General features: G+C 40.7%; 1 protein-coding gene across 4 annotated transcripts in view; it reads right to left on the reverse strand.

The window, feature by feature from the left end:
- nmnat3 (nicotinamide nucleotide adenylyltransferase 3) overlaps positions 1-22,000 on the reverse strand; it is a 51,931-nt gene that overhangs the window by 11,193 nt on the left and 18,738 nt on the right. For 3 of the 4 annotated variants that reach the window (XM_060834872.1, XM_060834873.1, XM_060834875.1), the window contains exons 3-4: positions 19,745-19,940; positions 10,520-10,623 (exon numbers count right to left, since the gene is read on the reverse strand). In XM_060834872.1, coding sequence (XP_060690855.1) covers positions 10,520-10,623; positions 19,745-19,940 — 300 coding nt within the window. The remainder of the gene's footprint in view (positions 1-10,519; positions 10,624-19,744; positions 19,941-22,000) is intronic. The other variant, XM_060834874.1, reaches the window with a different exon arrangement.

The following is a 22,000-nucleotide window of genomic DNA, read 5'->3' on the forward strand; positions in this document are numbered from 1 at the left end:
ACATTTCAAGTCAGTTCATGCGGACATGATCAATCAAAATTCGAATCTCAGTCACAAAAGATGGTAAAGGCAACCTAGTTAAATAGGTATATTTAAAGGGACATTTTTCAGAAGAAAAGAAGGGGAGCGATGATTAGGGAATGAATTCTAGTGATCATGGTAACAATTAAAAATTAGCTGCTACCAATGCTAGAACAATTAAAACTGGCAATGCTCAAGACACCAGTCTTGGAACTCAGATATCATTCAGAGTTAGAGAGTCGGAGGTGTTAAGAGATAAGGGCAAGAGAAAGCATGAAAGGACTTGAAAGGAAGGTGGAGAATGTTCATATTAACGGGCTGCTTTCAAACCAAGGGTGAACCATGAATGTGAATTTGTGGAAGTTAGGGCAGACCAGTTTTTTGAATGCCTTCTGTTGGTTGGTGATGGAATGCCACTCATTTGGAGGGCAGATTGCCTTAAATCCCGATTGCAATGGTGGCATTCTTTGCACGAAAAGTGAAACTAAAATGGGAGAAAATTGTAGCAGTCATGAATGAAATCCAAACTAAACTACTTTGAAAGATAGAAAAATCAAAATATGTGAATTACCTCATAAACAAGATCCGATCAAAGCACCAATCAAACACATTTTATCTCATTTCCTCCAAGCACTCTTGATCTAAATGGACATAGCTAATGGATGAAATCATGATCCAAGCAAGAAATGACGCAATTTTCTGGTTTCTAATACTCAGTATACCACACAGAACCAAATTACTGCAAAGGGCAGCCCAACAAAAGCAGCACTTGCATCAAATTTTCTTTGTGCATTGTATTCCAGAATTTGCAGCAGGTTAACAGCATTTAGCATTCATTGATTCTAAGCCGTAAATCAAAGAGCAACCTGTGATAACTGCACAATTAAATGCAGGACTTAGGAAGTTCCTCCACTACTTCCATTATATTCGTACCTCACCAGGCGATTTCAGATCTAGTCCAAACAAACAAAAGTCAATTTTAAATGACAGTATGGTGTTTTGACTAACAACCTTTCTTGCACCGCTAATTATATTTTTAAAATGCAATGTCTCAGACCTTCAAATTTTAATTACTATTGGAGATCTAAATTTTTACTTTTTTTTGTTCCTCTCCCTCTTGACCCAATCTTGCTATCCTTCTTTGCATTTTATTTACTGCAAATGATATTGCATTGAATAAATTATTCTAATCTGCACTTTTTTTTGCTTATGCAATGCATGTCTCAGAAAGGATTATTTAACGACTGTTTGGAAAGCTGTAACATTGTTTGCCCTGTTGATATCTCTTAAAGGAGGGAGGTACGCAGTTTGCAACAGCTGATAGTCATCGAGTCATAGAGATGTACAGCATGGAAACAGACCCTTCGGTCCAACCCGTCCACGCCAAACAGATATCCCAACCCAATCTAGTCTCACCTGCCAGCACCCGGCCTATACCCCTCCAAACCCTTCCTATTCATATACCCATCCAAATGCCTCTTAAATGTTGCAATTGTACCAGCTTCTACCACATCCTCTGGCAGCTCATTCCATTCACACACCACCCTCTGTGTGAAAATGTTGCCTCTTAGATCTCTTTTATATCTTTCCCCTCTCACCCTAAACCTATGACCTCTAGTTCTGGACTCGCCGACCCCAGGGAAAAGACTTTGTCTATTTATCCTTTCCATGCCCCTCATAATTTTGTAAATCTCTATAAGGTCACCCCTCAGCCTCTGACGCTCCAGGGAAAACAGCCCCAACATGTTCAGCCTCTCCCTACAGCTCAAATCCTCCAACCCTGGCAACATCCTTGTAAATCTTTTCTGAACCCTTTCAAGTTCACAACATCTTTCCGATAGGAAGGAGACTAGAATGGCATGCAATATTCCAACAGTGGCCTCACCAATGTCCTGTACAGCCGCAACATGGCCTCCCAATTCCTGTACCCAATACTCTGACCAATACAGGAAAGCATACCAAACGCCTTCTTCACTTTCAAGGAGCTATGAACCTGCACTCCAAGGTCTCTTTGTTCAGCAACTCTCCCTAGGACCTTACCATTAAGTGTATAAGTCTTGCTAAGATTTGCTTTCCCAAAATGCAGCACCTCGCATTTATCTGAATTAAACTCCATCTGCCACTTCTCAGCCCATTGGCCCATCTGGTCCAGATACTATTGTACCCTGAGGTAACCCTCTTCGCTGTCCACTACACCACCAATTTTGGTGTCATCTGCCAACTTACTAACTGTATTTCTCATGCTCACATCCAAATCATTTATGTAAATGACGAAAAGTAGAGGGCCCAGCACCAATCCTTGTGGCACACCACTGGTCACAGGCCTCCAGTATGAAAAACAACACTCCGCTACCACCCTGTGTCTTCTACCTTTGAGCCAGTTCTGCATCGAAATGGCTAGTTCTCCCTGTATTCCATGAGATCTAATCTTGCTAATCAGTCTCCCATGGGGAACCTTGTCAAACGCCTTACTGAAGTCCATATAGATCAAACCTCCTGCTCTGCCCTCATCAATCTTCTTTGTTATTTCTTCAAAAAAGTCAATCAAGTTTGTGAGACATGATTTCCCACGCACAAAGACATGTTGACTATCCCGAATCAGTCCTTGCCTTTCTGAATACATGTACATCCTGTCCCTCAGGGTACCCTCCAACAACTTGCCCACCACTGAGGTCAGGCTCACTGGTCTATAGTTCCCTGGCTTTTCTTTACCGCCCTTCTTAAATAGTGGCACCACATTTGCCAACCTCCAGTCTTCCACCACCTCACCTGTGACTTTCGATGATACAAATATCTCAGCAAGAGGCCCAGCAATCGCTTCTCTAGCTTCCCACAGAGTTCTCGGGTACACCTGATCAGGTCCTGGGGATTTATGCACCTTTAACCGTTTCAAGACATCCAATACTTCCTCCTCTGTAATATTAACATTTTGCAAGATGTCATCATTTATTTCCCTGCAGTCTATATCTTCCATATCCTCTTCCACAGTAAATACTGATGCAAAATATTCATTTAGTATCTCCCCCATTTTCTGTGGCTCCACACAAAGGCCGCCTTGTTGATCTTTGAGGGACCCTATTCTCTCCCAAGTTACCTTTTTGTCCTTAATATATTTGTAAGAACCCTTTGGATTCTCCTTAATTCTATTTGCCAAAGCTATCTCATGTCCCCTTTTTGCCCTCCTGATTTCCCTCTTAACTATACTCCTATTTCCTTTATACTCTTCCAAGGATTCTCTCGATCTATCCTGTCTATAACTAACATATGCTTCCTTCTTTTTCTTAACCAAGCTCTCAATTTCTTTAGTCATCCAGCATTCCTTATACCTACCAGCCCTCCCTTTCACCCTGACAGGAATATACTTTCTCTGGATTCTTGTTATCTCATTTCTGAAGGCTTCCCATTTTCCAGCCGTCCCTTTACCTGCGAACATTTGACCCCCGTCAGCTTTCAAAAGTTCTTGCCTAATACCGTCAAAATTGGCCTTTCTCCGATTTAAAACTTCAACTTTTAGATCTGGTCTATCCTTTTCCATCACTATTTTAAAACGAATAGAGTTATGGTCGCTGGCCTCAAAGTCCTCCCCCACTGACACCTCAGTCACCTGCCCTGCCTTATTTCCCAACAGGAGGTCAAGTTTTGCACCTTCTCTAGTAGGTACATCCACATATTGAATAAGTGTCCAGGACAATTTGGCAGCTTGCAACGAGAGTCAAATGCCATTATTTCCCACAGCTATGGGAACAAATAATTTCTATTGGAATTAAAACTGTGAATAAAGATTCTTTAATACTGTCAATTGCTGAGATTTATCTCTATTTAATAGATATCCCCCCATCCAAGTGCACTTTTCATCAGATTACTCATCTACTTATTAGCATGTAATAGGAGGGAAGGATAGCGTAGCTGGAGAATTGTCATATCAACTACATTTTTTCTCTCCTTTATCATTCCAGATGTCTATCTTGGACACAAAGAAATTACCATAACAAGTGCAATTGTTTCCCAGCAATCAGTACTATAGGGCTCTTACCCTTGCTATGGCAACATAGCTATGGTAACACAAGGAACATATAGTTTCCAGAACATACTTCCCTCACTCCAATCAGAAACAGAGAAATGATGGGAAAGGAAATAGGGCGAAATAGAGTTAGACACTATCCAAAAAGAGAGAAATAAAGGGAAGGGAAGAAAGTCTGGTTTAAAAGTAGTTACAGCAGCACAATGGTTATGTCCCTGGAACTTTTGGTCTGAAGATAGGGGTTCCAATGTGCTTGCATCTTCACTGCTACAGGTGCTATTTTGCATCCAAAATTGTGTTCAGGCTATGTTCACACACTTCAATTTTGCTTTCTGCCAGGTCCATTCTTGGGTATGTCGGCAGCGTTGACAATAGGACTGTGTGTCAATTATGCGGTGTAAACACGTGGCAATGTCAACAGATAACACAAACTTGATCCAGCGGTATCAATGTCAACATCAATGCTCCAGTCTCCACCCTCTCTTTACCTTGCACAGCTGAAGTAGACAACAGCACAAAAACTATTTAGAGACTATTATATCTAAAAGAATGAGCATGTTCATTGCTCATCAACTTCCTCTGCCTGCTTGAGAATTATAAGGACATTTGTACTGCGATTTAAAACGAAATTCTGCAATGGGGGGTCTTCCACATGGTGGTCTTGGTTCTCACATCAAGGATTTCGCTCATACCCTTGCAGCTAGTCATGGGTGCCTTAATCTCCATTGTGGGTTGTTCTGCAGCATGACCAGTAGCTTGAGCAGAGGAGTTTGAGCTCTGTGAAGAAGAGAGGAGTTTGGGCAACAGCAGGAAGCTATGACAACTCCCCTACGCCCCAATAAATGGTCTCCAGGGACCATTCTTCCCACCTCATCCTCAACAATGAATAGGCCATCTTGTCAATCATATAATGCCTGGCCAAAAAGAGATCATATTGATTGCCTCCTTCTCCTCCTTCAGCTGCCCTCTTCAGCCCCGGTGACAAGGGTTGTGCTCTCATAATGTCAATGTGGACTTCAATGAGCACCTCATAAAGGGTGAGAGATGTGAATGTAAAAGAAAGGAAAATACCGTGCTCTTCAATGGTGAGCCAAAACATGTGCAACCCAATCAATATTGTTTTCAAATATTGTATGGTCTGCATTCAAATTCTTCAAAGATCTCATTCACCTATATCTTTGCAACTTCCTCCAGCCTATTGTTTCCAGGGATGAGGCAATTCAAAGTTAAAAATCACACAACACCAGGTTATAGTCCAAAAGGTTTACTTGGAAGCACTAGCTTTTGGAGCGCTGCTCCTTCATCAGGTGGTTGTGGAGCAGCACGCCAAAAGCTAGTGCTTCCAAATAAACCTGTTGGATTACAACCTGGTGTTGTGTGATTTTTTTAAAAACTTTGTACCTCCCCCAAGTCCAACACCGGCACCTCCAAATCAGGAGATGAGGGAATTACCCTCTGAGGAGAGATTGAGCTGCCTGGGACTGTACTCGCTAGAATATAGAAGAATGAGAGGGGATCTTCTAGAAACATATAAAATTATGACAGGGATAGATAAGATAGAGGCAGCAAATTGTTTCTACTGATAGGTGAGACTAGGATTAGGGGGCATGGCCTCAAGAATAGGGGGAGTAGATTTAGGAAAATGATGAGGAGGAACTGCTTTTCCCAGAGAATAGGGAATCTATGGACTTCTCTGCCCAAGGAAGCAGTAGAGGCAGCTTTATTAAATACATTCAAGGCACAGTTGGATTGGTTTTTGCATGGTAGGGGATTTAAGGGTTGTGGAGATAATAGAGGTAGGAGAAGCTGAGATGATGGATCAACGGGCGAAATGGCCTACCCCTGCTTCTAATCTTGTGAAAATCCCACAATGGTGCCTGTCAAAACTTCCATGGCACTACTGCAAAGAAGAGCAGGAGCATTAGTTCCAATGTCTCACCAACATTAATCCCTCAGGCAACATCACAAGAACAGATTATCTGGCTATTATCATTTTGCTGTTTGCTGTGTAAAAAACAAAACTGTCTGCTGTGTTTCCTAGACTACAATTCAAAAGTATCCCATCAGCTGAAAGGTGCCTTGAGATGTCTTGCAGTACTGGCCTCTACAGCATCCATACTTCCTTCAACAAAGTCTTTTTCTCCAAGGTAGGGGAACCCAAAACCAGAGGGTATAGGTTTAAGGTGAGAGGGGAAAGTTTTAAAAGGGACTCTAGGGGCAACTTTTTCTTTGCAGAGAGTGATGCATGTATAGAACAAGCTGAGAGTTAGAGTTAGAGGCAAGTGCAATTACAACACTTGAAAGACATTTGGACAGGTACGTGGACAGGAAGGGTTTAGAGGGATATGGGCCAAATGCAGGCAAATGGGACTAGTTCAGTTTAGGATGGCTGGCATGGATGAGTTGGGCCAAAGGGCCTGTTTCTGTACTGCATAACTCTATAACTCACTGATGGTAACCATGCTTTCAGCTGCCCAGGCAGTACACTTTTAAATTTCCATATACTGCTCTCTGCTTCTCTTCCCTTTTAAGACAATCCTTAAAATGTAACTCTTTGACCTTTCCTCATTTCTCCAGCTTTACTTTCATATCAAATCTAATATTGCTGTGAAGCACCTTGGGAATCTTACTAGCTTAAAAAGATGCTATATAAGTGCAAGATGTTGTCGATCATCTTCAAGAATTCTGGCCTGCACTTTGTTCCGTCCTCAAACCCCGTAACACGGCAGCTCTGTTTCTGAACAACTCTTCACTTCCTCCTTGTGATTCATTAGCCTGCTTTGATTATAACAACTTAGCTGTTGCCTTTATTATGATCAATGACTTTTAAGAACTGTTATACACACCATTCACAACTGCAAAATCAAATTCTATGTCCAACTATAGCTTCATTATAAAGTATTAATCTTGCCCCATAATCATAATGTGATAACCTCCTGAGAGGCATTGATCACCTTTGCAGGGAAGAATAAAGCCTTTCTCTGAGTGAGTATGTGTGTCGGTCAATGACTAAAACAATGAGCTCCTTTAGAATTGTCAGGAAGATTAGCTGAAACCTAAGTGACACACGGGTGACTAATTGGTGTGTGTGCACCATGCGTGAAGATCCAAGCATGATATATTTAGACTTTGAGGACACCAGAACAGTAGAGAGATTAGTTGGTCTTGAATTATTTATTATCCATCATGATTTATTGAAAACTTTTTTTTTATTTCTCAGTCAATAGCTACTCTGTAAATAGGTTACATATGTCTCTAGGCTTGGTTTTGAAGACAAGATTAGAGCTGCTAGTTATTTAAGTAGACAAAATAATCCAAGTCACTTGGGAAATAGGCAATACTTTTAGCTCCTGGGCTGACCACATGAAAAGGAGGAAAAGGAAATAGAATTAATTACTGATTAAGAACTTTCTCATTGTAACTGATAATAGGACCACAATAATAGATGTAACTTTACTAAGTAGGCTGCACATGTACAAAAAGATCCCAGAGTACAGTGAGGAATTTTCAAAGTGGGCTGGTAAATTGAACAGGCAGTAAAACCACACCACAGTTTAAATAATTAAACAAGAGTTATTAGAGCAGGGTATAGCTGTTTGTTGAAGGTTGCCATCATTATCAGTGCTGCAAAAAAGTAGGACTGCTGCAGGAACTTTTGGTACATATGAAAGCTGAGGGTAATACAAATTCTGGCGCTTCTGAATATTAATGAACAATGTCACTCAGAGATCAAAGGAATGCATGTTGTGGAAAATAGAATTCTCAGTAGTACAGTAACATTTACTCTCCTGAGACTAGTTAAGGTAATACAGTACTTGGTTGGTAGCCTGCTTCCATCCTATTTTGCATCTGGCTTGTGAACACTTGATCAGGCTGGAGTTTAACCATAGGAAAAGGCTTCAGCTGACTTTCTTCTCCTTGATGACACTAAGGTTTGATCTCCCATAGAAGACTAAAACCTGCCAAAGTTTTCTTTCTCAGAGATCATGCCAGTGTTCTAATAATATTTACGCTGACATACTTGGGGTAAGTACAGAAATGAGCATTCTCTCCCAGACAGAACAAAAACTGAAAATCTCCAAAATTAATTTTTCACTTGGAAATTTACTAAATAGGTAAAAATAATATGTGGATTTTTCAGGAGGCCACTCATACTAATAAAGAATAAACTAACAAATGTGCATTTATACACATCATGACCCCTGGATGTCCATAGTGCTTTATGGCCAATGGAATACTTCTGAAGATCTACCGCTGTTGTAACATAGGGAATCACATCTCTTGCATTGCAAAGTTTCACAAACTGCAATAAGATAACTGGCTAGGTCATCTTTTTAGATTACACTGTTTGAACATTTGTCTGTGACTCATGCAACACTCCATTCTGCTCTGAATAGTGACACATGCCTGGTTATGTCCATCTGACAGGACAGACTTAATTTGGTGGTCCAGATTTTGCTGCCAACGCAATAAGGTTAATGATGATGTGGAGGTGCCGGTGTTGGACTGGGGTGTACAAAGTTAAAAATCACAAAATATCTGGTTATAGTCCAACAGGTTTGTTTGGAAGCACTAGCTTTTGAACTGCTGCTCCTTCATCAGGTGGTTGTGGATTAAAAAATCGTAAGACGCAGAATTTATAGCAAAAGTTTACAATATGATGCAACTGAAATTATATATTGAAAAAGACCTGGAATTTTTATTACGTCTCTCATCTTTTAGATTGACCATGTTGATTTCAGTTCTTTCATTTATAAATTCCAGAACTTTTTTTAAAGTTACATTCTCAAGTGAACTTGAACAAAAGGTACCATGTCGTCTCAGATAATGCATTGAAGGTGTGAAATGCCCTGTGTGACACAGTCTGTGCCCCAATGTTCAGACTGATCCTATTTCTAAAAAAAAGATGTTAATGATGCTTGCCCTTAATGTGGAAACAGTCTAGCAACTTATGATGGAGAACAGATATTCGGGAATTATAAATTCTTGTCACAAGTTGCTGGATGACCTACTCTGCTCCACCATAATCTTTGTCATAATGGCCACTCGCCTCAACTACTCCATAAACTTTGTGGAATTCTTGCACCTCTGCATTAATTAGCAGTGAGGGCTGCTCCTCAAAATTATATCTGTAGATGTTCAATTAGAGGATTTACACTTCTGCAACACCAAATCAACATCTCCAACCTAAAAAGAGAATTCAACTTTGTTCCACAGCTAAGCCATATATGCATATCACTTATAAAACATTGATACTTGCCTGCTTGCCTTTCTTCCTCTCAAGCTAATCCTCCCCCTTTTTATTTCAATTTGCACACCCAATTGGACTCCCCTTCACATAACTCCTTTCTCCACTCAATTCTTAAAACTTCAGGGTAAAGGAGATAGACTATTAATCCGATCATTCACAAAGGTCCCAGATGCTTTGCTGGCATTATCAGGTTGGACTTTCAACAACTTGTGCAACAAAACATTGTCAGATGAAGGACAAGAGAAAAATTCTAACTGACAAGGCACACTAGCAAAATCTGGGCCAATTTACTCCAAAACCAGAATACTGACGTCCAATTTGAAAAGGTTACAGCAGAGGAGTAGAGTGCTGAGAATTTGTTAACACTATTACCTAACAGTTTCTTCAGAAGTGTTGTCATACTCGCTGCCACTCAAAATGGATTAGTTTTTCTATCTAGCCTTGAAAATGTTTTATACAGCTTAAATTAGCAAGTTCACAGCTAAATAGGAAGAGAGAAAGGCAGAGCTTTTAATGCTTTGGATATCCTAGGTTTTGAAAAAAATAATCATGCCAGTTGGGAGGACAGCCACAAATTCATCAGGTAGGAAAAGGCTCTTTTGATCAAAAGAAGAACAAAGGTAAATGGTTCCCAAATGTCTTGAGTGTTTAGCTAGTCGGTATGGCACATTCAGACCAAATAGGTCCCCCAGATTTGATCCCTGTTCTGTCCTCAGTCAGAAATTGTACTTTGGGAGCAATAAATGGCACTTTTGTTTGGTTCATTCATGAGAAATCGGGAATCACTAGCTAGGCCAATGCTTATTGCCAATGCTTAGTCGCCCTTGAGAAGGTGGTGGTAAGTTGCCTTCTTGAACCACTGCACTCACTGTAGGATCTATCATTAGTTGATGAGAGAGTAGGGAGTAACGCTGACTCCAGGAGTTTCATCCTTATCTCTGTAGAGCGAAGTGCCCACAAATACAATTAGTGAGGGATGTCAGTTTTGGTTCTGATGCCCCCACAGTGGAACAGCCCAGTGGCAGTCAATGTCAACTTGCACATGTAAATCTAGCCTCTCAGGTGAAGTATGTATGGGGCTGCAGATCCAAAGTACATAGAAGGATGAGTATTTTTATCTAGGGAACTTGATGTTGGGAGAAGGTCTAGAAAGAAAGCGAAAAACGAGCATGTGAAATCCCAAAAGTCTGGAGAAAATAAACTCTTGGGAAAAAAAAAGTACTGACCTGACTGAGCATTGGACAAATCCGCCTGTTTTAGAGCTTTGGAGCTTTCTGGAGACGTTCCATTCTTAGTGTGATATTGATGAAACAACACATTGTAATGGTGCCTGCAAAAACAGAAAGGAATACAGCAAGACCAGTGTTTTTGATAATCCAATGAAAGACGTGCAAGGAGATTATTACAATACATAGCAAACTCTGAACAAAGAGTACAAGGCATCACTTCAGGTTTTAATTAGTTATTAGCCAACTTCAGCGCATAGTTGTTGGTTAAATGAGAGATTTTACAAAAGCTGTAACAAATTTTCTCTTGTATTGCTCAATGGCAAACTGTTTCCTTGATCTCCTTCACCACAGTAAACTCTGCAGATTAAGCAGGTACGTTTGTGAGAAATACTTATTTCAGATGTATCACAATGGAATAATATCCACAAATTTTAGTCTCATTTACTGTAAGAGCTGGTACATGAATTATATATAGTTTAAATTGCAATAGAAACCAAGGCATATGCACAAATGACTTTATAAGAGAACAGTAACCCTAACGATATTGTAAGCTGTTTGGACTAGCTACTAGTCCAATCATTTATGCAAATCTGGTCTGAAAAGTCAAGTGTGACTAGCACTTAATCCTTCAGGGGAAAACCATCTGGCGTAACTATTAACAATGCCAAGTCTGGACTGAGATAAGTATAATCGAGGGAACTCTAGGTTGAGACAGGGATATTCATTGGCATTTCCATTTAAAGAGGTTGAGATAATTTAAAAGGAAGTGATAGAAATGGGGAGGGGGAGAAAACTCTGGAAGCCTTTAGAAAGCCTTAATCCAATGTGGGCAAGCAAAGATTTCACCACCCGAAATATGTCATCTTGCTTTATTTCTCACACCACAATTGCATAACACCCTCTAGTGGCAATCAGATTTAAAAATCACTGCAGTAATCAATTACTGCACTAATCAATTACTACATTAAAACTTCAGCCAGTTGCGTTACAATTTCAACACTGCCTCAATACTTCAGCAGATTTCAAGTCTATACTGTTATGAAATCAAAACAATCCCTGACCACATTCCATTAACATTAAGAAAATGTCCAAATAGAACTTTCAAACTCTCCTCCCTGGCATCCAAGAGTCAAGTTTTATTTCTTTCAGTAGTCCATGTAAACATTCTGTATTATTCTTGTTCCTGCATGGCTAGTTTAAAAAGAGAACTAAATACTAAATCAGTTCACATGGATAAAAATAGGGCAAGCCTTTTCAGAACCTGCAATATTTAACATTATAATCTGAAAGAAACTGTTTATAAGCAAGGGAATTGCATCTATGGATCAGATGTACAAACAGCAGCATCTAATTTATCATGCTACATTTACTTGTACTTATACAGTGCTTTTAACAGAACAATCCCAAAACACTTGAGAAGAGTGTAAGCAAACATCAGTTGATGCCATGCCACATAAGGAAAGATTAAGAAGGAACAAAGAATAGCTTTGTCAAAGAGGCACACAGGGGCTGAAGCAGATCATTAGACACTTCAAGATGCTCCACCAATCCATAAAATCAAGGCTGATCCAGTTGTGGCCTGATCTACACTTTCCTGTCTGCACCCAATAACTCGCCACTCCCTTGCCTATCAATTGTTAATCTAACTCAGACTTGAATAAACTAAAATTCTGGAGAAAAGAATTCCACGTTCTAATTATCTTCAGAGAAAAGAAATCTCCCGACATGCCTTACAACCTCTCAAACTAAGTGCCTTGGTGCTAATTTCTCTACAAGAGGGAACATTCCCCCATGATTCCTGATGAAGGGTTTTTGCCCAAAACGTCAATTTTCTTGCTCCACAGATGCTGCCTGACCTGCTGAGCTTTTCCAGCACCACTCTAATCTAAACTCTGACTTCCAGCATCTGCAGTTCTCACGTTTGCCTAACATTCTTCCAGGTATCACAGTCCCTTCGAGATTTTGTTAGTTTCAATAAGATCAACTCTCATTCTTCTAAACATCAATGGATATAGGCCTAACCTCTTCAACTTTTCTTCATTAAGCCTTTCATCTCAGCAATAAGTTGAGTGAACTTACTCTGAACTGTCTACAGCCCAGTATTGCTTTGATAAAGATTCCCTACCTTTATATTCTCATTCTCCTTGTAATAAATAATAACATTCCATTTGCCTTCCTAATCACTTGCTATAGCTGCATAATAACCTTCCGGTGATATACGTACCAAGTCATCCACATCCCTTAGTCACAGAGTCCTGCAATGTCTCTTAATTTAAACATATGGTGTTTTTTCATATTGCCGATTAACAACCTGTCTAAATTTCTTTGCATACTCTCTACTTCCTCTTGACAATTTATTCTCCTGTCTATCTTGGTGTTGTTGGCAATAAGAAAGTGTCCAAATGTATTACCTTCTAATATATTTGGCCCAGTCACCTAAAACATTGATTTAGATTGTAAACAGTGGAGGACACAGCACTGATCTCTGTGGGACTCCATTACTGACAGCTTGCCACTCTGAAAATTATCCATTTATCCCAACTTCTGCTTTGAAACCTGACCAATCCTTTATTCATGATAATGTACTATCCCTTAAACCACATGCTCTTACCCTGTGCAGCAAACTTTGAAGTGGCATTTCATCAAATGCTTTTTGGAAATCCAAATGCACCACATCTATGGGTTCCCCACAACCCACCACGACGTTACTTTGTCTGACACTACTTATTGCCTGATCACATTGTGATTTTCCATGTACCATACTATAAATTTCTAATAATGGACTTTTCTCAATGACAAATATTCAGTGCATGGAGTGCACTGCCTGCAACAGTAGTAGACTCGCCAACTTTACTGGACATTTAAATGGTCATTGGATAGGCATATGGACGAGAACGGAATAGTGTAGGTTAGATGGGCTTCAGATTGATTTCACAGGGCCGTGGAACATCGAGGGCTGAAGGGCCTGTATTGCACTGTAATGTTCTATGTTCTATTTGACTAACTGACCTTTAGTTTCCGGCTTTCTGCCTTCCTCCTCTCCTTGAATAAAAGGTGCTACATTTCCTACTAACCACACTCACTGGGATCCTTCCAGAAACTCAGGAAGTTTGGAAGATTATAATCAACATATCTACTTTCTATCCCACCACTTCCTTAAAGACCCCAGGACCTAGGCCATCCAGTTCTGGGGACTTATCATCCTTCTGTTCCAATAATTTACCAAGCACCGTTTCAATGGTGTTGGTGATCATTTTAAGTTCATCCCACCCCTCCCCACTTCCACCCCGTCTCCTTTTGATTTTTTAAAAAAACGAGTTAAGGAGAATCTTAAATGCAGAACGAAAGGTTAAAAAGATAGGGGGGAGAAGTTGAGGGATGGAGTTCCATTCACTCATGGTCAACACAGCTAAAAAAGGTACAACTACCAATGGTGGAGATGGTGGTGTGATTGAAATCTGGCAGGTGAACTACTAGATAAAACTGAACAATATTCAGCACAACCAGGTTTCTGATAATATAACCACTAGAAAATTCCTATTTTAACCAAATCACAGTTTCAATAAATTTATTAATGTCCTCAAAGTGCCTTGAATCATTCTCTAATGAAAACATTCTGGTTTGCAAAAGGTGCTACTAGTGGAAAAAAGCCACTGTTAGATACTGAGCTTCAGTCAACCATGAAGCCAACTGTAGTTCCCTCTGGCTCAAATAGATTTCCTTGAGAGAAGCTCGTCTCCTCACTGCAGTACTGAAGCAGAGCATCCGATGGATATCTCAATGCTGCACCAGATTGATTATTCACACCCTCAGTCACAATGCTCCTGTCACTACTCGTTTGAATTACTGTGTGTGTCAGAGAGACTGCAATAAGCCTGCCCAGAAGCTTTCCAGCTCAGCACTAATTCAGCAATGCTTTGAACTCCATGAACCAAATAAAAAATTTAATTTGGATTTGGATCAGAAATTGGTTCTGCAGGTCCAGCGTGCCCATTCAAATGACAAAAGCAGCTTCTAAAATATAATCGTTGGACACGTGAATTGCATTTATCAGCTTGCTCAAAGGGCAGGATTCCAATCTAAAGGCTGAACTGGTATCAGCATTTGGAAAAATGAGTTTACTAAGCTTATCAGTACGTTACCTAATAGCCAGAAAGTCGACAAGCAAAGCATCAAACACTTTGATAATACGGGGACTGCAGCATTGAATTTTAGCTCCAAATTGTACACTGTCCTTATCCTGTATACAGTTGTGATTCATGGTATCTGCAATTGTATCGTAACAGTTAACACGCATACGATAGCAACAGCCAATGCTGGAAATGATCATTTACTGTGGAGAAAATGCTCTGTACTGATAATAGTCAAGCCTTTTTTAAAAAGCATCGCTGCAATGATCAGAGCTCTGTTCTATATTGGCATATACATTTTACATTACAGAGCTCTGAGAATTTATTATGACAATCATACTCACTACTGTTCATCCTGAAAATTCTTAAAGGTAATTATTTCCCCCTTTTCAAAAAAAAATTCAAGAATCAGTCAGAGTTTGAAGTGCCCTTGAAGAATGGTGTCATTGCAATGAATCATAGACTGCAGAAGTCTTTTTGTCACTGTAATTTTTTGTCCAGTTGAGGCGATGAGTGACTTATGACATCTTCTGTGTTGAGAGAAAGGAAAAATTTGCATTTGTGTAACACCTTTGACAAGCTCTGGTCATTCCTAATTGACAAACAGTGGCTAATTCCTCAGAGTTAAAAATCACACAACACCGGGTTATAGTCTGGCTATAGCCTGGCGTAGTGTGATTTTTAACTTTGTACACCCCAGTCCAACACCAGCGTCTCCAAATCACAATTCCTCAGAAACAGTCATCTGAAGTTTTGTTTTCCTTCACAGGAAAGAACACAACAGGCGAAGACAAATAGAGCAAGGATTTTTTTTTGTGCCTCTTCTGACAGGTGGTTGCATAGTGAGATCCTGTAGTTAGACTATAATACAAGACATCGAGTGTTGCAATGGAGAACAAGGTTGGGATTGCAAATAAAATTCAGAATATTTTTCATTTCCAACACCCTTGTAGATGTAGATGGTACTCATTACATCCCCAAGGGCAGCAGTGACTCTCAAATATCTTGCCCAAGTTGTCGTCTTCATGACGCTCAGTCTAAACAATGAAAATGTCTGCAGGCTTGTTCAATCACACAGAACATTCTAGGCAAGCATGGTAATGTTCTCTCCTCACTCTCATGTATATACTTATTTTTATTTATTTGTGAGATGAGACCATCTCTGGCTGGCCAGCATTTATTTCCCATCCCTAGTAGTCCAAGAGTGTTGGTGAACTGCCTTCTTGAATTGCTGCAGTCCACTTGCTGTGGGTCAACTCACAATGCCTTTTTTTTCGGGGGGTTGGTGCGCGGGAGAGGGCTCGGATTCCAGGATCTTGATCCAGTGTCTGTGAAGGAACGACATTTTATTTCCAAGTCAGGATGGTGAGTAGCTTGGAGAAGAACTTTCAGGTGATGGTGTTCCCATGCACTCGCTGCCCTTGTCCTTCTAGTTGGATGTGATTGTGGGTTTAAGAAGGTGCTGACTGAGGATCTTTGGTCTGTATTGCACCTTGTGGATGGTACACATTGCTGCTATTGAGAGTTGGTGGTAGAGGGTGTGGGTGCTATGTAGATGTAATGCCAATCAAGTGGGCTGCTTTGTCTCAGATGCTGCCTAACTTCTTGAGTGTTGTTGGAGTTGCTCCTATCTAGGCAAGTGGGAAGTATTCCATCACACTCCTGGCTTCTGCCTTGTAGGCAGATAGGCTTTGTCGAATCATAAAGTGAGTTACTCACTGCGATATTCCAAACCTCTGGACTGCTCTTGTAGCCACTGTGTTTATATGGTGAGTCCAGGTGAGAATCTGGTCAATGGTAACCCCCAGGATTTTGGTGGTGAGGGATTCAGTGGTAGTAACATCATTGAATGTCAAGGGATGGTGGTTAGATTGTCTCTTAGGTGTGATGGACATAGTCTGGTATTTGTATGGCATGACTGTTACTTGCCACTTGTCAGCCCAAGGCTGGATATTGTCCACTTGAACACGGATTATTTCAGTACCTGAGGAGTTGTGAATGGTGCTGAACATTGTCCAATCATCAGCGAATATCCCCACTTCTGATCTTATGATGGAGGGTAGTTCATTGATTAGGCAACTAAAGATGGTTGGGCCTAAGACATTACTCTGAGAAACTCTTGCAGCGATGTCCTGGAGCTGAGATGACTGACCTCCAACAACCAAAACCATCTTCCTATGTGTCAGGTATGACTCCAACCAGCAGAGAGTTTGCCCCCGATTCCCATTGATTCCAGTTTTGCTCAGGCTCCTTTATTCCATTCATTCCAGTTTTACTAGGGCTCCTTTATTCCATTGATTCCAGTTTTGTGGTCTCCTTTATGCCACACCCAGTTGAACGTAGCTGTCAGACCTGATACTTCAGTAGTGGAAAGGTGCCCTGCCAACAATTATGCAAGACAGTAGCCGAGTGGTTCACTTAGAACCCAGACCAATATTCTGGGGACATGTATTTAGATCCTACCCTGGCAGTAGGTGAAATATGAATTTAAGAAAAAAATCTGGAATATGCAGTTGGCTTAATAGCAATCATGTGTCTCCTGTCAATTGTCCTAAAAGCTCATCTGGTTCACTGATGTCCTTTAGGAAATCTGCCTGGTCTGGCCTAAATGTGACTGGATCCACAACAATGTGGCTGACTCTTAACTGCCCTCTTGGCAATTAGGGATGGGCAATAAATGCTGCCAAGCAGCTACGCCCACATCCTGTGAATGAACAAATAAAAAAGATAGAAAAGCTCAAACTGGATATCCTGATGTTTATACTTCTTAGTAATCAATGCTATTGTCTTCCTGGTAGCTGACTGAGTGAACCAAAGTTGGTAATTTCTATACCATTGTCTGGATCCTCATTCCCACAACTCCATGTGCTCATTTGCTACAGAAACCCTCACCTGTGACTATTAACTGGACATTTGACCACTCCTTGCTCCCTGGGTGGTCTCTCATCCTTCATAAACTTGCACTCATTCAAAACACACCTGGAAGTGAAGAAGTGCATCTCACTTGAAACACCAACTTTACTTCTCTCTACAGCTGCGAGATTTTCCAGCAGTTGTTATATCAAGAGCAATGTATGTAAAAAAGTAAGCAAGGTTGAATTTGTGTCAGATATTTAGATTAGATTCCCTGCAATGTGAAAACAGGCCTGACCAGTCCACATCAACCTTCCACAGAGTAACTCAACCAGACCAATTTCCATCTGACGAATGCACATAACGGTATGGGCAATTTAACGTGGCCAATTCACCTGACTGGCACATTTTTGGACTGTGGGAGGAAACCAGAGCACCCAGAGGAAACCTACGCAGACATGGAGAGAATGTGCAAACTCCCCACAGACAGTCTCCCGAGGCTGGAATTGAACCTGGGACCCTGGTGCTGCGATGCAGCAGTGCTAACCACTGAGCCACCATGCTATAAGTGGGAGCACAGTTTACAGTTCTGGTACTCTATTACAGGAAAGATATTGGAGCCACGAAAAGATTTGTGAAGTTGATACAAGGACAAAAGATGATGCAGGAATCCTCAAAAATTGCAGCTTTTTCAGTAGTACATGGGAAGTAGAAGAGGGAATCTAATAGATATTCACAACAGAGAAAAACTTCAGAGAGGATAAATAATAAATAAATTGCTTTCACCACCTTGCCAATGAAGGGAACAAACTCAAGACACTTGCAAGAACAAAGGGGTTAGTTCGAACATTGTTTTGACAGAAAGGGTTATTAGAATATGGAAGCTGGAACTAGATATGTTTTACACAGCCACCACAGACATGGTGGGCTGAATACCCTCCTCCTCCACCATACAGCATTTCATGTCTCAATGCAAACCATCACATAAGGAAATACTTGGACAATATGTAATGGGGGCAGATGAGTGATTGAAAATAAATTTTCAAAATCTACAGAAAAATTAGATTACCTTAGATAATTTGATACAATTAAGAGTGATGAGGAACAAAGCTATTGTAAAACCAGATTATGGAACATATTAGTCTGTGGTCATTATATGTTAATATTTCTTACTGTGGCTGGTACATGATTTCAGACTTTTACTGAGTCTAGATTTTAGGATGCTGAAGAAACGAAAAGGTGTTCAGTGAGATACAAAGTTGGAAATTGCAGGAAAAGATTAGCAGATCCAGCAATATTTGTGGAGAGAAAGCAGATTTAATGTCCAGTGACCCTCTTTCAGAATGCAATAGAAGGTGTGGAAAATTTAAAATTATAGATGTTCAAGAAGATTGAAATACCCACACAGAACTAACTCGAAGTGTTTTTTTTAGATTAGATTACTTACAGTGTGGAAACAGGCCCTTCGGCCCAACAAGTCCACACCGACCCGCCGAAGCGCAACCCACCCATACCCCAACATATACCCCTTACCTAACACTATGGGCAATTTAGCATGGCCAATTCACCTGACCCGCACATCTTTGGACTGTGGGAGGAAACCGGAGCACCCGGAGGAAACCCACACAGACACGGGGAGAATGTGCAAACTCCACACAGTCAGTCGCCTGAGGCGGGAATTGAACCCAGGTCCCTGGTGCTGTGAGGCAGCAGTGCTAACCACTGTGCCACCGTGCCGCCCCCGTGTTGTTAGTCTGGTGGAAATTACAGAGGTTTAAAGGTACAGCGAGAGACAGAAATGTTTGGATACAGCAAACATGGCTAAGACATGGCCAATGGCTTCTGCTTCTTCTCATATCTTCAGAATTCAAAATCAATGTCATCTTCATATCTCCAAAATAAATTTTGATCTGTTTCATGTGTTCATTTTGTTCCTCATCACTATTCAAATATGTCCCAATTTAAACTAAACAAAGTCATCTTGGACAGCGAAACATAGCAAGGAAAGGGAAATTACTAATTATTGCGCAGTTATTCACAAATTCAATTAAAGTGTTTGCGTTTGGGAGGCACAGTTGCCACCTCAGAGATCTTTGTGATCCATCATTTTGCTAATCCATTTTGCTGTAGATTAATGAGTAACCCAACTTCTAAAATGAAAGCACACCACAGATCCAAAATTGGTTTTAAGGCAGAAAAAGCTATCTGCTTGTGTCAAAAGAAGCGAAAAGAGTTTTACCTCAGCACCATTACAGTCTCCACCCATTGTTCCTGCTGACTCTCCCAAGGGTCCTGGGTAATCCAGTCTGAGGTCTCCAGAGCACGTTGAACCATTGCAACACGATGCTTTGCTGTCACTAGTCCTTTTTTCCCATATCTGTCATTAACTGGGGAAATGATACCCTTGATAACTTCATACAGTCCTGCAAATAAAACTGAAGAATTTCAGCCCCAGTGTGAATGCACTCACAAAAATTTGCACCTGTTGACGTTCAGTTAACTTATTGTGTGAATATACTTTATGATAATAAATCTGAAAACATATCTTATCTCTTTCTATCCATCTCTGTCACAGTGAAAATGAGAAAACATGTTTACTTTTTAAAAACAAAATATGTTTGAAGAAGCAATGTTCTCTTTAAAAGTGAATGAATCTGTGTGGCTTCTTTTTTACCATGCATGGCCCTTTATCTTTCCGCATGGAAACGTAAGTACAGTATTTATCCTAGGACCAGAACTGCATGGTGCCTTTTAGCCTACTGTGCAGCCGCACACACCGCACAGCTTAGCAAGGGCATTACACTTGAGTGAAGTTGGAGAAAATGTTGTGGCTTCCTGAGGTATCAACGATGAAATTAGGAAAATTAGATATTGCCATAGAGGTTTCGGTCGTGATAGCTTAGTTGGTTCTGGACAGATGTCAACAGACTGAAACTCATGTCAAAGCAGGGGAAAATCCACAATATAAAGCCAATTAAATCTGTGGGTAAGTCACGGTCAGCAGTGGGTGTCATCCCTTCACCACTGACTACAAGCTTTGCTTCAATATGTAATTTACAATCTCACCCACCCGGCTTGGGTGTCACTATGTAAAACACCTTCGATGAGCAGAGCAACTGAATGACTAGGCAAATGTTGCTCTATTTCCAGTTCCACGTGTGTACCTCTGTTTGTTCACTTCCCTTGCCTTATCCACTCTGCATTCCCACTGATAATGTGGATGAGCTTAAAGACATGCGCTCCAGAGAACATCGCCGTAATCATAGCTTCACAGGTTCATGTAGCAAGTCTCTGACAGCACCACGAAGACAAACAGGTAGCTTTAAAAAAATCCTGCCTTGAAAAATACTCTTTATTTTCTTTCAATATAACCTCATAAGAGCATGCACCCAAACGATCAAAAGATCCAAGCGTGTTCAAACCTATCCATTTCAAACACATTGAACCCTTTCAATTCAAAGTCCAAATAAGAAAGCTCAACAGTAATACTGATAAAGTGTTCATCTCACCATCACATAAACATCAGCGAGGAAAATGGTTTACTTTGTTAGTAGCAAATAGGGCATGCCCTCAGAATATTCTACATGATGCATTTCAGGGCTTTCCAAATGGTGTGTCTAGAAGAGGTTTTGGAGTCACCAGCTCCAGCATGATTTCTGACAGTCGCAGGAGCCCTTTAAGTGCTTGCTTATTTCTTATTGGTGGGCATTGCCGAATTGACTACTCAAGGAATGCTGATTGACACCACATTAAGCCTGAAAGGAGAGGTGTCTGCTCTGTTTTTGGAGAAACTGAATTTTGATGAGGGGATCAAAGGGGAGGGAGGGTGAGGAGGTGAGAGAGGGAAGATGGGGCCTTTCTCATCTGTTGATACAATGAAGGCCTTTCTTCCTCTCCGTCATGGCTCAACTAAAGGAACTCTCCCTGTCCCCAACAACTCACCGCCCTCAATGACTCAAATTTCCACCCGGAGTCACACGAAGTCGAAGGCATTAAAATGGTTCCACACCAGTAAAGAATTTGGGAAAGACTGGCATATTAATTCCGTATAGTTCGGATTGTTTGGACAACAGGTTGCCATTTAAATTTCACAAAATGGCTCCTTTCCTGTTAGTGGGGCACAGTGGTGGACAATATTTCACTCAATGAGAATGGAAAGCAGAGCACGATCAAGCACACTTTTGTCACTGGAAACAACCAATCACCAACTACTGTTTAACACCGATGAACCAAAAAGTACACAATTAACTGACTTCATAAAAGGAAGACGTTCAGTAGCTCGGTAAAGTTCACTTGCTAAGGATTCGTTGATAGACGTGAGACTACAGGTTTGTAAGAATAATCTGCTGCACATGACACATCTTCAGTGCTGCACTGCAGAAAGTAAAAAGGTCCAGGATGTCTGTGATTGGTACAAACAAAAAGAGAAAACTATCCTCACGCTAAAAGTGTGAGATAATATTTAAAAATAAAATGCTAGAAATACGTAGCTGCT

The sequence above is a fragment of the Hemiscyllium ocellatum genome, chromosome 13 (genome assembly GCF_020745735.1).
Source record: "Hemiscyllium ocellatum isolate sHemOce1 chromosome 13, sHemOce1.pat.X.cur, whole genome shotgun sequence".
Classification (NCBI taxonomy): Eukaryota; Metazoa; Chordata; class Chondrichthyes; order Orectolobiformes; family Hemiscylliidae; genus Hemiscyllium; species Hemiscyllium ocellatum.